Source organism: Indicator indicator, chromosome Z, assembly GCF_027791375.1.
Source record: "Indicator indicator isolate 239-I01 chromosome Z, UM_Iind_1.1, whole genome shotgun sequence".
Taxonomy (NCBI): Eukaryota; Metazoa; Chordata; class Aves; order Piciformes; family Indicatoridae; genus Indicator; species Indicator indicator.
Window position 1 is genome coordinate 82,147,886 of NC_072053.1, and position 12,304 is coordinate 82,160,189.

The 12,304-nt window shown below is 41.8% G+C and overlaps 1 protein-coding gene across 1 annotated transcript in view; it reads right to left on the bottom strand.

The window, feature by feature from the left end:
• DGKQ (diacylglycerol kinase theta) overlaps positions 1 to 12,304 on the bottom strand; it is a 125,921-nt gene that overhangs the window by 78,782 nt on the left and 34,835 nt on the right. The window contains exon 3 of the mRNA XM_054397647.1: positions 3,045 to 3,144. Coding sequence (XP_054253622.1) covers positions 3,045 to 3,144 — 100 coding nt within the window. The remainder of the gene's footprint in view (positions 1 to 3,044; positions 3,145 to 12,304) is intronic.

Sequence of the window (12,304 nt, forward strand, 5' to 3'; positions counted from 1 at the left end):
CTTGATGCACCCCAGGATACCCACTGGCCTTTTAGCCACAGGGGCACACTGCTGGCTCATGTCATCCTGTTGTCCACCAGAACTCCAAGGTCCTTCTCCATGGAGCTGCTTTCCAGCAGGTCAGTCCCCAGCCTGTACTGATACATGTGGTTATTCCTCCCTAAGTGCAGTACCACACACTTGTTGAGCTTCATAAGGATAACTCCCTGCCCAACTCTCCAGCCTGTCCAGGTCATGCTGGATGGCAGCGCAGCTTTCTGGTGTATCAGCCACCCCTCCTATTTTGTATCATCAGCAAACTTGCTGAAGGTACACTCTGTCCCCTCATCCAAGTCACTGACGAATATATTGAACATCCTCCACTCTCATCTCTCCATATTCATAGATACGATGTAACAGCAATATTGTACAGTTGTGCCAATTCAGCTACCAGGAAAGTTTGATGCTTTGAGTCATAGACTCACTAAAGGATACAGCCCTTTGCTGTGCTTTGTAGGAACACAGAGGAATTTTTCCCCTTGGTGCAATTCACATCTACTGCTCCTAACACCACCAACAACTTAAAATTAGTAAGAAAATGTGTGCATGTGAAGGGTGGGAATTAAACCCTAAGGGCAGTTATCCCACTGATAGGAAAGATGAAATTTTCAGTATGGAGAGAGCAAGACAAACCAAAAATTGGTAATAAATTGTGTGCATGTGAAGGGTGGGAATTAAACCCTAAGGGCAGTTATCCCACTGATGGGAACAGAGTGTGCGTGTGTAGTCACACAGACCCTGGAGGTAACCAAAGTGGGCATCTGGGTGAAACAATGCCCATACAAGTAGGGTCTTTTAAGCAAGATGGCAACATGACTAGGGTCTTTTAAGCAAGATGGCAACATGACTAGGGTCTTTTAAGCAGGATGGCAACATGACTAGGGTCTTTTAAGCAGGATGGCAACATGACTAGGGTCTTTTAAGCAAGATGGCAACATGACTAGGGTCTTTTAAGCAAGATGGCAACATGACTAGGGTCTTTTAAGCAGGATGGCAACATGACTAGGGTCTTTTAAGCAGGATGGCAACATGACTAGGGTCTTTTAAGCAGGATGGCAACATGACTAGGGTCTTTTAAGCAGGATGGCAACATGACTAGGGTCTTTTAAGCAAGATGGCAACATGACTAGGGTCTTTTAAGCAAGATGGCAACATGACTAGGGTCTTTTAAGCAGGATGGCAACATGACTAGGGTCTTTTAAGCAAGATGGCAACATGACTAGGGTCTTTTAAGCAGGATGGCAACATGACTAGGGTCTTTTAAGCAGGATGGCAACATGACTAGGGTCTTTTAAGCAAGATGGCAACATGACTAGGGTCTTTTAAGCAAGATGGCAACATGACTAGGGTCTTTTAAGCAAGATGGCAACATGACTAGGGTCTTTTAAGCAAGATGGCAACATGACTAGGGTCTTTTAAGCAAGATGGCAACATGACTAGGGTCTTTTAAGCAGGATGGCAACATGACTAGGGTCTTTTAAGCAGGATGGCAACATGACTAGGGTCTTTTAAGCAAGATGGCAACATGACTAGGGTCTTTTAAGCAGGATGGCAACATGACTAGGGTCTTTTAAGCAAGATGGCAACATGACTAGGGTCTTTTAAGCAAGATGGCAACATGACTAGGGTCTTTTAAGCAGGATGGCAACATGACTAGGGTCTTTTAAGCAGGATGGCAACATGACTAGGGTCTTTTAAGCAGGATGGCAACATGACTAGGGTCTTTTAAGCAGGATGGCAACATGACTAGGGTCTTTTAAGCAAGATGGCAACATGACTAGGGTCTTTTAAGCAGGATGGCAACATGACTAGGGTCTTTTAAGCAAGATGGCAACATGACTAGGGTCTTTTAAGTAAGATGGCAACATGACTAGGGTCTTTTAAGCAGGATGGCAACATGACTAGGGTCTTTTAAGCAAGATGGCAACATGACTAGGGTCTTTTAAGCAAGATGGCAACATGACTAGGGTCTTTTAAGCAGGATGGCAACATGACTAGGGTCTTTTAAGCAGGATGGCAACATGACTAGGGTCTTTTAAGCAGGATGGCAACATGACTAGGGTCTTTTAAGCAGGATGGCAACATGACTAGGGTCTTTTAAGCAGGATGGCAACATGACTACGGTCTTTTAAGCAGGATGGCAACATGACTAGGGTCTTTTAAGCAAGATGGCAACATGACTAGGGTCTTTTAAGCAGGATGGCAACATGACTAGGGTCTTTTAAGCAGGATGGCAACATGACTAGGGTCTTTTAAGCAAGATGGCAACATGACTAGGGTCTTTTAAGCAAGATGGCAACATGACTAGGGTCTTTTAAGCAGGATGGCAACATGACTAGGGTCTTTTAAGCAGGATGGCAACATGACTAGGGTCTTTTAAGCAAGATGGCAACATGACTAGGGTCTTTTAAGCAAGATGGCAACATGACTAGGGTCTTTTAAGCAAGATGGCAACATGACTAGGGTCTTTTAAGCAAGATGGCAACATGACTAGGGTCTTTTAAGCAAGATGGCAACATGACTAGGGTCTTTTAAGCAGGATGGCAACATGACTAGGGTCTTTTAAGCAGGATGGCAACATGACTAGGGTCTTTTAAGCAGGATGGCAACATGACTAGGGTCTTTTAAGCAGGATGGCAACATGACTAGGGTCTTTTAAGCAGGATGGCAACATGACTAGGGTCTTTTAAGCAGGATGGCAACATGACTAGGGTCTTTTAAGCAGGATGGCAACATGACTACGGTCTTTTAAGCAAGATGGCAACATGACTAGGGTCTTTTAAGCAGGATGGCAACATGACTAGGGTCTTTTAAGCAAGATGGCAACATGACTAGGGTCTTTTAAGCAGGATGGCAACATGACTAGGGTCTTTTAAGCAAGATGGCAACATGACTAGGGTCTTTTAAGCAAGATGGCAACATGACTAGGGTCTTTTAAGTAGGATGGCAACACAAGTAGGATCTTTTAAGTAGGATAGCAATACAAGTAGGGTCTTTTAAGTTACCTTCACATCGAAAGGCAAGTGACTCAAGTGACTTCCTGCACACAGTGCAAAACTTCCTCTTGTAACGTCCTGGAGGTCCAAAACAGTGTGCAACTGGAACCTGTCAGTAAAGAATGCATAGGACATCATCAGCCACAACTTTCAAAGTGCCAGTTACAATTCACAGAAACTGGTTTATCATGCAGTATATAGTATTTAAACTTCACTAAGCCTGAAAACAAATATACAGGCAGATCACCCCTTAAAAAAAAAATCATGCCTAACATGATATTTTAAATACTTTATCTTCAATATTTACTAGTTTTAATTGTTTTTAAATCACTGGGTTTTAATATGCAATGTATATATTTTTAAGTGTCAGTTAGCTTCTTGATGATTCACTACAAATCCTTTGGGCTCAGTGCTGTGTGACTTACCTGGAATCAGAGTTCCTTTCCTAAGTATTCCTAATGGAATCAAAGACAATTAAAGTGTGATAGTTGCACACAAAATACTCTAAAGGCACTCAAGACAGCTTTTAAAAGCTCCGTGCTGCCACATTCCAGTTCCACATGCATTTCATCTCTTCAAATACATTCCAGCCAACTGGCTGATCAGGACAATGACATTAGGCTCCCCCACCCAAACTTCAAAGCATGGATAGTACAGAGATCCAGCTCTTGAACTACATTTACACTGAGGTTCCTGTAGGCTGTAAGTGGAAGATGATGCACTTCAATATCCTCTTGCCAAGAGCTGTGCCAGCAGTCTTAGTAAATATCTTTCTAGTATACCATTCCCTTACCCTAAAAAGGTAGGGTTTTTTGCTTCTTCGGTGATTAATAACACAGTACCAACAGAAGAACAGATCAAAGATGAAGAATAAGAAAAAACACTTGAGCTTTATACTTCTAGAGACCACTCATCTACAAGACACACACCTTTGTCATACTGATACTCACTTTAGAAGGAAGAAGCAAAACTGCATCTTTAAAACTATAGAATAACATAATATCTAGAATAAAATTCTAGAATCCAAAACAGCTTTCATAAAAGTTTGCTGAGACTTAGGTATTTTGTATTATGCATCTCACATGTCCTTCCTGATATGACAAACATGTCAGATTTATAGAATCATAGAATCAATCAGGGTTGGAAGGGACCACAAGGATCATCCAGTTCCAACCCCCCTGCCATGGGCAGGGACACCTCACACTAGAGCAGGCTGGCCAGAGCCTCATCCAGCCTGGCCTTAAACATCTCCAGGGATGGAGCCTCAATCACCTCCCTGGACAACCCATTCCAGGCTCTCACCACTCTCATGGGGAAGAACTTCTTCCTCATGTCCAGCCTGAATCTCCCCACTTCCAGCTTTATACAGGAATTTCTTATTTTCTGGTTCTTGCATCATTTTTCTAGCAAGGGATGGCAAAAGGTTATTCAGGTTTGAAATCATTCCCAGTAAAGTTGCAAACAGTCACAGATAACTTCTTTTCCCCCACAGATGAACTGGTAACTAAACCTTCAAACCGACTGAGCAGGATTTGAATTTGTCTCTGTGCGCATTAGGGTTTTCCTCGGAACCACTACCAGCAAATCTGACACATATTGAGAACACAGAATCTGACGACCCAGAAAGTTGCTTCCAGTTAACAAAAGTCCAACTCCCAACATTGTTTCTGCCTCTGAAAGCGTGGGGACAGTTACACCAAACGATTTGGTACTTCAAGCACGTGTAATGAGATTAGTGAGAGAAAGTTTTGCCAGATCTAACACAGGGACAAAGGAACACTGCTGGAAGATTAATCAAGAAAAGTCATTAACCCCACCCCCACCCCCCCAAACTGTGAAGCATGTGGTGCCTTCAAAACTAATCTCTGGGAGGTAAAGGATGATTAAGAGAGGTACAAAATGCATCTTTTATCAGATGTTAGCAAGGTCATGCAGAGCAGCTGACTGGTCAAGCAGAGTCACCAGCAGACTGTGTTGTCTGGAGGAATCCTTGGCCCCTGACTAGCCAGGAAACTGTCTGTTCCAATCTCAGGCTCCCCACCATCACTGGGCTGCCAGCCAGCCTACCAGAAGGATTTCATATCAGTATCTCCAATATGATATATTGCAAAACATCCTTGCCATTTAAAAATACAAATGAACTGTGCTTTGGGGTCTGTCTCCTACTTCCACCAACCCAAACAGGAATTTCTTTCTCTGCAAGCCCTCCAGCCCTGACACAAAGCTCATGGGTGGCTTGTATTACTATTTTTTAAAAAATCAGAATACTCAAGTCATATAATGCATGTTTTTAAAAAGTACATACATATCATTGGAGGGAAAAAAATTAATGCTGGAGAGCCAGAGAACTTTAATAAAACCATCTCACACTACACTGAAGGCTCATAATCCCTGCATCTCCATGCTACTTGAGAGGAGAAGCAAAAACCAAACTCCCCTGTACAGCAAAATTTAAGCTACCTATCTCAGCTCTTCTGAAGGTCAAGTACCAGAAATTCTTGCTCTAGCTGTTCCAAAAAATAAAAGACAAGCCCAGCCCCATCTTGATGGGAGGTCACTTGCCCAAAATTCATCCCACACAATGAGTTCAAGTGGAGAAGAGAAGAATGAGAATGGCTACATGAACACAGACACAGCAGTTGTGAGGAGTACTGAAAAGCCCTGGTGGGATTTCCTTGGGAAAGCTTTTCTGCACATTTTTCAAGTGTCACCTTCAAGTCACCTGCCTGCCCTACTCCTGCCACAGCCTCCAGGCACAAGAGAGCCAGCTGTCCCCACGGAAGCAGCATTCCCCTTGAGATCAGATGCAGAAGAGACCAGAGTGGTAAACAACCTGCTTTGGACACCCAGCATGAACATCCAACCCCCTTAATAACCCACATTTGAAACACTGAGGACTTTCTGCTGCTTGGGTGTTTAATCTTACACCTGACAGAGAAATGTAGGCTTCTTATTACTGTCACAAAGACTTTCTGGGAATTAAAAAGACAGGATGTAGATTAAGGGATCAAAATCAAGTTTTGTGGAAAACAATGTGTATTTTGGGAAAGCCTGTGAGAAAGGACTTTGACAGGAGTCAAACTTACTCATGGTCTGGCTGTACTTATCTTGAAGACCCAAGGGAAGGAGACCAAGTTTAAATTCTGCAGTTGTTCAGACCCTGGTGGCAATTCTCTGAAGTCTCAAGTCACTGCCAAAAGGAAGGGAACAACTTGCTAACTGAAATGTTGGATGGAGGAAAAAAAACAGGAAGGGGGAAAAAAAACAAAAACCAAACCAAACCAAACCAATCAACCAAAGAAACCTCTTCCTTCAAATGCTGCCTTTGCTGAAACAAGCCAAAGAAACTTTGTTTGTTATGAGTGATCTAACTCATTTTAGAAGTGACAGGTATAAAACCACTGCAGAGCCTGGTGGGAAATGGGATGGGAATAAGATGGAAAAAGAGGAAAGGTAAAAGAGCAAGTACAACGTAACTAACTCATCAATCACATCCTGCTTCTCCCAGCAGCTCTCTAGACTGTGTGCTACTGAACAAGTTCCAAGCATCCAACACAGTAAAAAAAAAAAATTAATAAAAAAAGCAAAACTCAGATTGAGAAAGCCAGTCAGGCAGCATGTCAGAATATTATTCTGTATTATTATTATTTTTTGATTTATAGTCACCTGTGTAAGTACAGCAAAGTACAGACACATAAAGTGGCCTAGAGAGACAAAAGTTAATAATTGATGAGAGCTTAAAACCATTTTTCCAATGCCACTACTTAAATTACTTTATGCAAACCACTAAAATCAATTCCTACAGAAAAATACAGAAAATTTCTGCTACTAATACCATTAAATGACATTTAAGTGCCCTTACAGTATTGATCAGAAGCCCATCAACAGGAAGCACAGTGGTAACCTTCCAGCTCTAGAGTGACTTTGCACTCATGGACAAAGATACTCCGAGTTCCTGTTTTGTTTTCTGCCATCTGTTAAGAACCCCAAAGCGTTACAGAATGTAACACATTTCTGTGAAAGTTCAGATCAGCCTGTAATTAAACTCTGATCCTACAGAAAGCTAAAACATTTTTTTCTAACTAACCCCTTCAGTGCAATCTGTGCCAGCGCACAGCAGTTCTGCATCGTACAGGGAGAACAGCAAGCAACAAACTGCTCTTAATATCCAAACTTCAGAAGAAAAAGAGGAAAAAAAAGAATGGATAAAATTGTTTTCTTTTGGTAGTGCCTTTTGAAATTGTTTCTCATCCTGAAATGCCACAGGGTATGAAGAATGTGGCCAATAGCAGATCATGAATTTAACTGCTCTCCCCATGGGTGGAATCACTCTCTACAGAGCGGCTCAGCTACCACCCAAACCCTCTGGTTTGTGAATTGAGGCAGGTCAGGTCAAATCTTGCTGGTCTGCAACTGTCTGGATAGCTCAGAAGGGAAAAATACAGCTCTGGAAAGACCTATCCTTTACCTAGCTGCAGCTGCTTTTTCTACCAACTCAGGCAGAAGAAGGTTTATAGCCTGGATCCTGAGCCAAAGACTTCCAGGCTGAAAGGAGAATGAGAGAAATACAACCACACCAAATACCAGAGCTGCTGTCTCTTAAAAAAGAACAACCAACCAAAAACTTGTCTGAAGGTTATTTTGCCCACACATCTCCTTCCCTATCACAGCTGGGAGACTTGCCCTTGGCAGGACTTCATAAAATGCACCAGAAAGAGTGAGGAAGGACCTAGAGTAGGTTTGAAGCAGGAAAGGGTACACAGGAAGAAGGACACAAACACTCTCCCAATAACCTTCAAAGGCTGAGCAAAAGGAATTGAACTGAAGGTTGCTGGTTTTCAGTTACAAAATACTGTGGCATTTGAAGGTAAAGCAAGACCAACTTGAAGCAACCCTTCCAATACCTGAAGGGAGCCTACAGGAAAGCCAGGAAGGGACTTTCTACAAGGGCTTGTAGTGATAGGATGAGAGGGAATGGATTGAAACTTGAGGAGGGGAGATTAAAACTGGAGATTAGGAAGAAATTCTGTACAGTGAGGATGGTGAGACACTGGAACAGATTGCCCAGGGAGGTCATAGATGTCCCCTCCCTGCAGGTGTTCAGGGCCAGGTTGGATGAGGCCTTGAGCAACCTGGGCTAGTGTGAGGTGTCCCTGCCCATGGCAGGTGGGTTGGAACTGGATGATCTTTGAGATCCCTTCCAACCTAAACCATTCCATGAATCTCTGAATCTTCAAGAAATACCCAAAAGAGCAGTGGGTTGGAACTGGATGATCTTTGAGATCCCTTCCAACCTAAACCATTCTATGAATCTCTGAATCTTCAAGAAATACCCAAAAGAGCAGTGGGTTGGAACTGGATGATCTTTAAGATCCCTTCCAACCTAAACCACTCTATGAATCTCTGAATCTTCAAGAAATACCCAAAAGAGCAGTCAAACAGGGTCTTTCACAAAGACTGCTCTCAACACCAAACCCATCACTGCTGACACCAATTAAACGGCGTTTTTAAACAAGAAGGAGGAACATCTTCTATGGATTCTGATGTTTCAGTGCAAAAGTGCCTCCTTATCTAATGCTCCTAAGATTCACTCTTGACAGCAAAAATCTTTGCTCTAGAGAGGCCAACATGGTGAGTACACCCCACGATAATTCTGTCCAGGTCAATTGTCTAAACCGCTCCCTCTCTGAGAGAAGCTAACAACCTCCTGATGCAACATTTTCCCAGCATTGACACCTTCTCCATTACTTACTTATTACTTAAGTAATCACAAAGAGACCTTTTATTTGCTTGAAACCTCTCTGCATTAGCAGCAAAAGATTGCTGCAATTCAAATTCACTGCAGGCACTCGAATGCACTCTAGCTCCACTTCTTCCTTTTAGGGACAATGCCTGTCAATTACTCATTGGTAGTGTCCAAACTGACATTCTTCTGAGCACTTGATGTACCAGCTGGTGTTTAAAAACAGCTCTAAGTACACATTCCACATGGAAATCCTGAAATCAGATAATACAAAGCTAAATGTTGTCTCAAAGGATAAGAGAGATGAGAAGTTATCAACATTTTAGTTGGGGCTCAATGCAAGGCAATATGGTACACACCATGTGTGACCACCCCATACCCAGCAATTTTTTCCTCCATCCTACAGCTCTCTGTGACAGGCCATTAGACCTCATCTACAGGTTCACAAAGATCTTTTCTGATGGGAACTACACAGTGAACTCCATACCATTTCAAACCAGGAATATATTATACTTCTACCAGAAAATGAGACCTGTGTGAGAGCTTTCCACAGCAATTAAGAATTGCTTTCATTAGCTTTTTTTTTTTTTTTTTTTTTTTGTACTGGAAGTTAAAATTATATGGAAAAGAATCAATACTCCTTTTTTATTGCTATGCATGGAATCATTGTCCATCTCCTTTTGTCAGGGTAAAGTCTAAGAATTAAAAGAAACAGAGATACCCCCTTTCAGTTCCAAGTCTGAAGCATCATTGATATAACTACAAGGCTTGACTGGGAGTGTGCAAGCTACCAGGCAGCTTGCCTCAAGTTTCTGCAGTTTCTTGAGTTCATGAACTAGGGGGTGCCAGCCCTTCCCTTTAACCTCAGGGTTACAGTAACTATACTATCACTTTAAGGAGGAGAAGGAAGAAACCTTGGAGCAGTGCAAAGATAACCAACAAGATTTTTTTTATACCTCATTTATACCCTACATCATGCCATGTGGATTCTACACTCTAAGCGTATGTGAGTCAAGTCCTGAAGAAGTAGAGTTCTTCTCAGTGATGGTGGTCAGGGCTATCCCAGGTAAAATCATAGAATGCTTTAGGTTGGAAAGAACTTTGTCAAGGTCATCTCTAGGCATTCTGCCCTGCAGAGAGTAGGGACATCTTCAACTAGAGCAAATTGCTCAGAGCTCTGTCTGACCTGACCTGGAATGCTTCCTGCGATCAGTCATCTACCACCTCTCTATGAAACCTGGGCCAGGGTTTCACCATCTTTATTGGAAAAAAAATTTCTTCCTTCTATCTACTTTGAATCTACCCTATTTTCATTTAAAACCACCACCTCCTTGTCCTACTGTAACAGGCCCTGATATAAAGATTAGCTTGAGGGTCCAAACTGTTCTGAGGACACCCTGTGAAAACCTCCACACCAGCAAAACTTCTTTATGACAGACAAATAAAAGAGGAAGATAGAGAAGTAAAAACTTTCCCAAACTTGTTTTTATAATAGTAAGCATATATTTTGTGAAGTCCAGTTCAAGTTACAGATCCAACCCCACCAGCACTCCCATCAAAAAGATACAAGAGGGGCAGGATAAAAAGTCCCTTGATTGATGCTTGCCAAACATGCAGCAATTTGAAGAGGAGAGAGAACAATAATGCCAACCAGTTTATTCACAAACACTGCATTTTAGCCTGTCTTCTATGACTGTCTCCTGGGAGAAGCAGTAAAGTTCATCGCTCACTGCGGCATTTTTAACCTGTGTTGACACAAACCCTCCAACACCTGCAACTACCACAAAGGAACGATCTTCCAAAAAATCACATTCTGATCTTTTTACCCCTACGCTCTCCAGAACTCCCACCCAATCCAACCACATCAAATTCTCCTTCCCAGCTTGCCAAGCTCTTTCCTATTTGTTAAAATGTCTAAGAGTCATTTGCAACAGCATTCCTTAAAAGTTAATTCTTTGACCTAGCCAGACAAAAATCCATCAGAAATTTCTGACAGATGAGTGGGACTGGGAGATTTATTACTCCAAGGCAAATGAAGCAGTGACTAAAACCTTGATGGTTTTTTTGCACTATATTGCAGCTTCCCATTGCTTCTCACCAGGCAACAGAGATAGGGAGAGAAAATAAACACAAAGAAGGTTGTGTCCCATTACAGAAGTTCTTCAGCTGCAGAAAACTGAGATGCTGCTGTTGTGTATACACAACATGAAGTGTCCAGTATGGAACAGATTACCAGAAGAGGAGTTAGAAGGACATATCCTGACCCAAGTATCCTTTCTTCCTGTCTTCCAAGTTCATTAAGAACTGGCCCAGCCAAATCCAGCAGCCAAAGACTCAGGTCAGCAGGCTTGGGCAACACCTGCTTGCTAGAGCAGAGACCCCTGCACCACAACCTCCTCATTCACTACTACAACTCCTGAACACAGCAACTACCCACATTCTGAACCACTAAGGCTTCATGAGAAGCTGATGACCTAAACATGCAAGAAACAACCTAGTTTTAAGGGGGGCAAAAAAAAAAAAGGCATACAAAAAGGGTTCATGAGCAGCCTATCAACCCTTCTTGAAGTGGAAACGTTTAGAAACCATTACAGCAATGGACAAACACAAACCCAAGGAGAAACCAGCACAACAAAAAATCCCACTTTTGATATACTCAAATTTCCACTTAGTTTTCAAAGAACAGTTATACAGAAGACAGAAACACATTTCTATGACAAATCTAGGAGGTAAAAACTTGTAACAACACCTTCAAATCCAACCTGTAAAGAAAAATAAGATTTTACATTTCACTTCAAATCAAAGAGTGTTTATTTTCACTGTTATTTTGGGTTTTGTTGGATGTTTTGGGGGTGGGTTGTTGTTGGGGTTTTTTTGGGTTTGTTTTTCTTTTTATTTGCTTTGGGGTTTCTTCTTTTTGATGTTATTAGTTTGAGGTTTGTTGTTCTACCTCAGAGCAGGCAAACGCTTATGGGAATGCAGGGGAGAGAGTGTTTGGATTTGGAAAAGTCACAGAGGCTCTGCCAATGAAACAAATCACATCCCCTGCAAACCATAAAAACATAAAACTTGTTCTGAAGAAGTCTTGTTTTGAAACATCATGACCTGAATCCAGTCTGGAATACGAAATGCAGGTGATAATGATTAGCAATAGTGCAAAAAAAAAAAAAAATTCTTACGATTTCTTAAGGCAGCCTTAGAAGTGAACTTATCAAGAATGATCTGAGGCTGGATGCAGTCATGGCGTGCTTGTGACTCTGTGGGCCTTAACTTGACCCTGGGAAGGAAACCCTACTCTCAGGAATAAAAGTTTCCATGAAACATCTGCTGAAAAATTGTTCTCTGACAGTTTGACTTAGTATCAAATAACACACACTTTGATGAGCTTTAACAATTGCCATCTTCTCTAGATGAAACCCAGGGGATTTAAAACTAAAACAAACAAATAAAATCACCATTTCTGTGATACTTCATTCTAGTATGTCAATATTCAGTGTATCAGGAAATAATAAATAAATAAATAAAT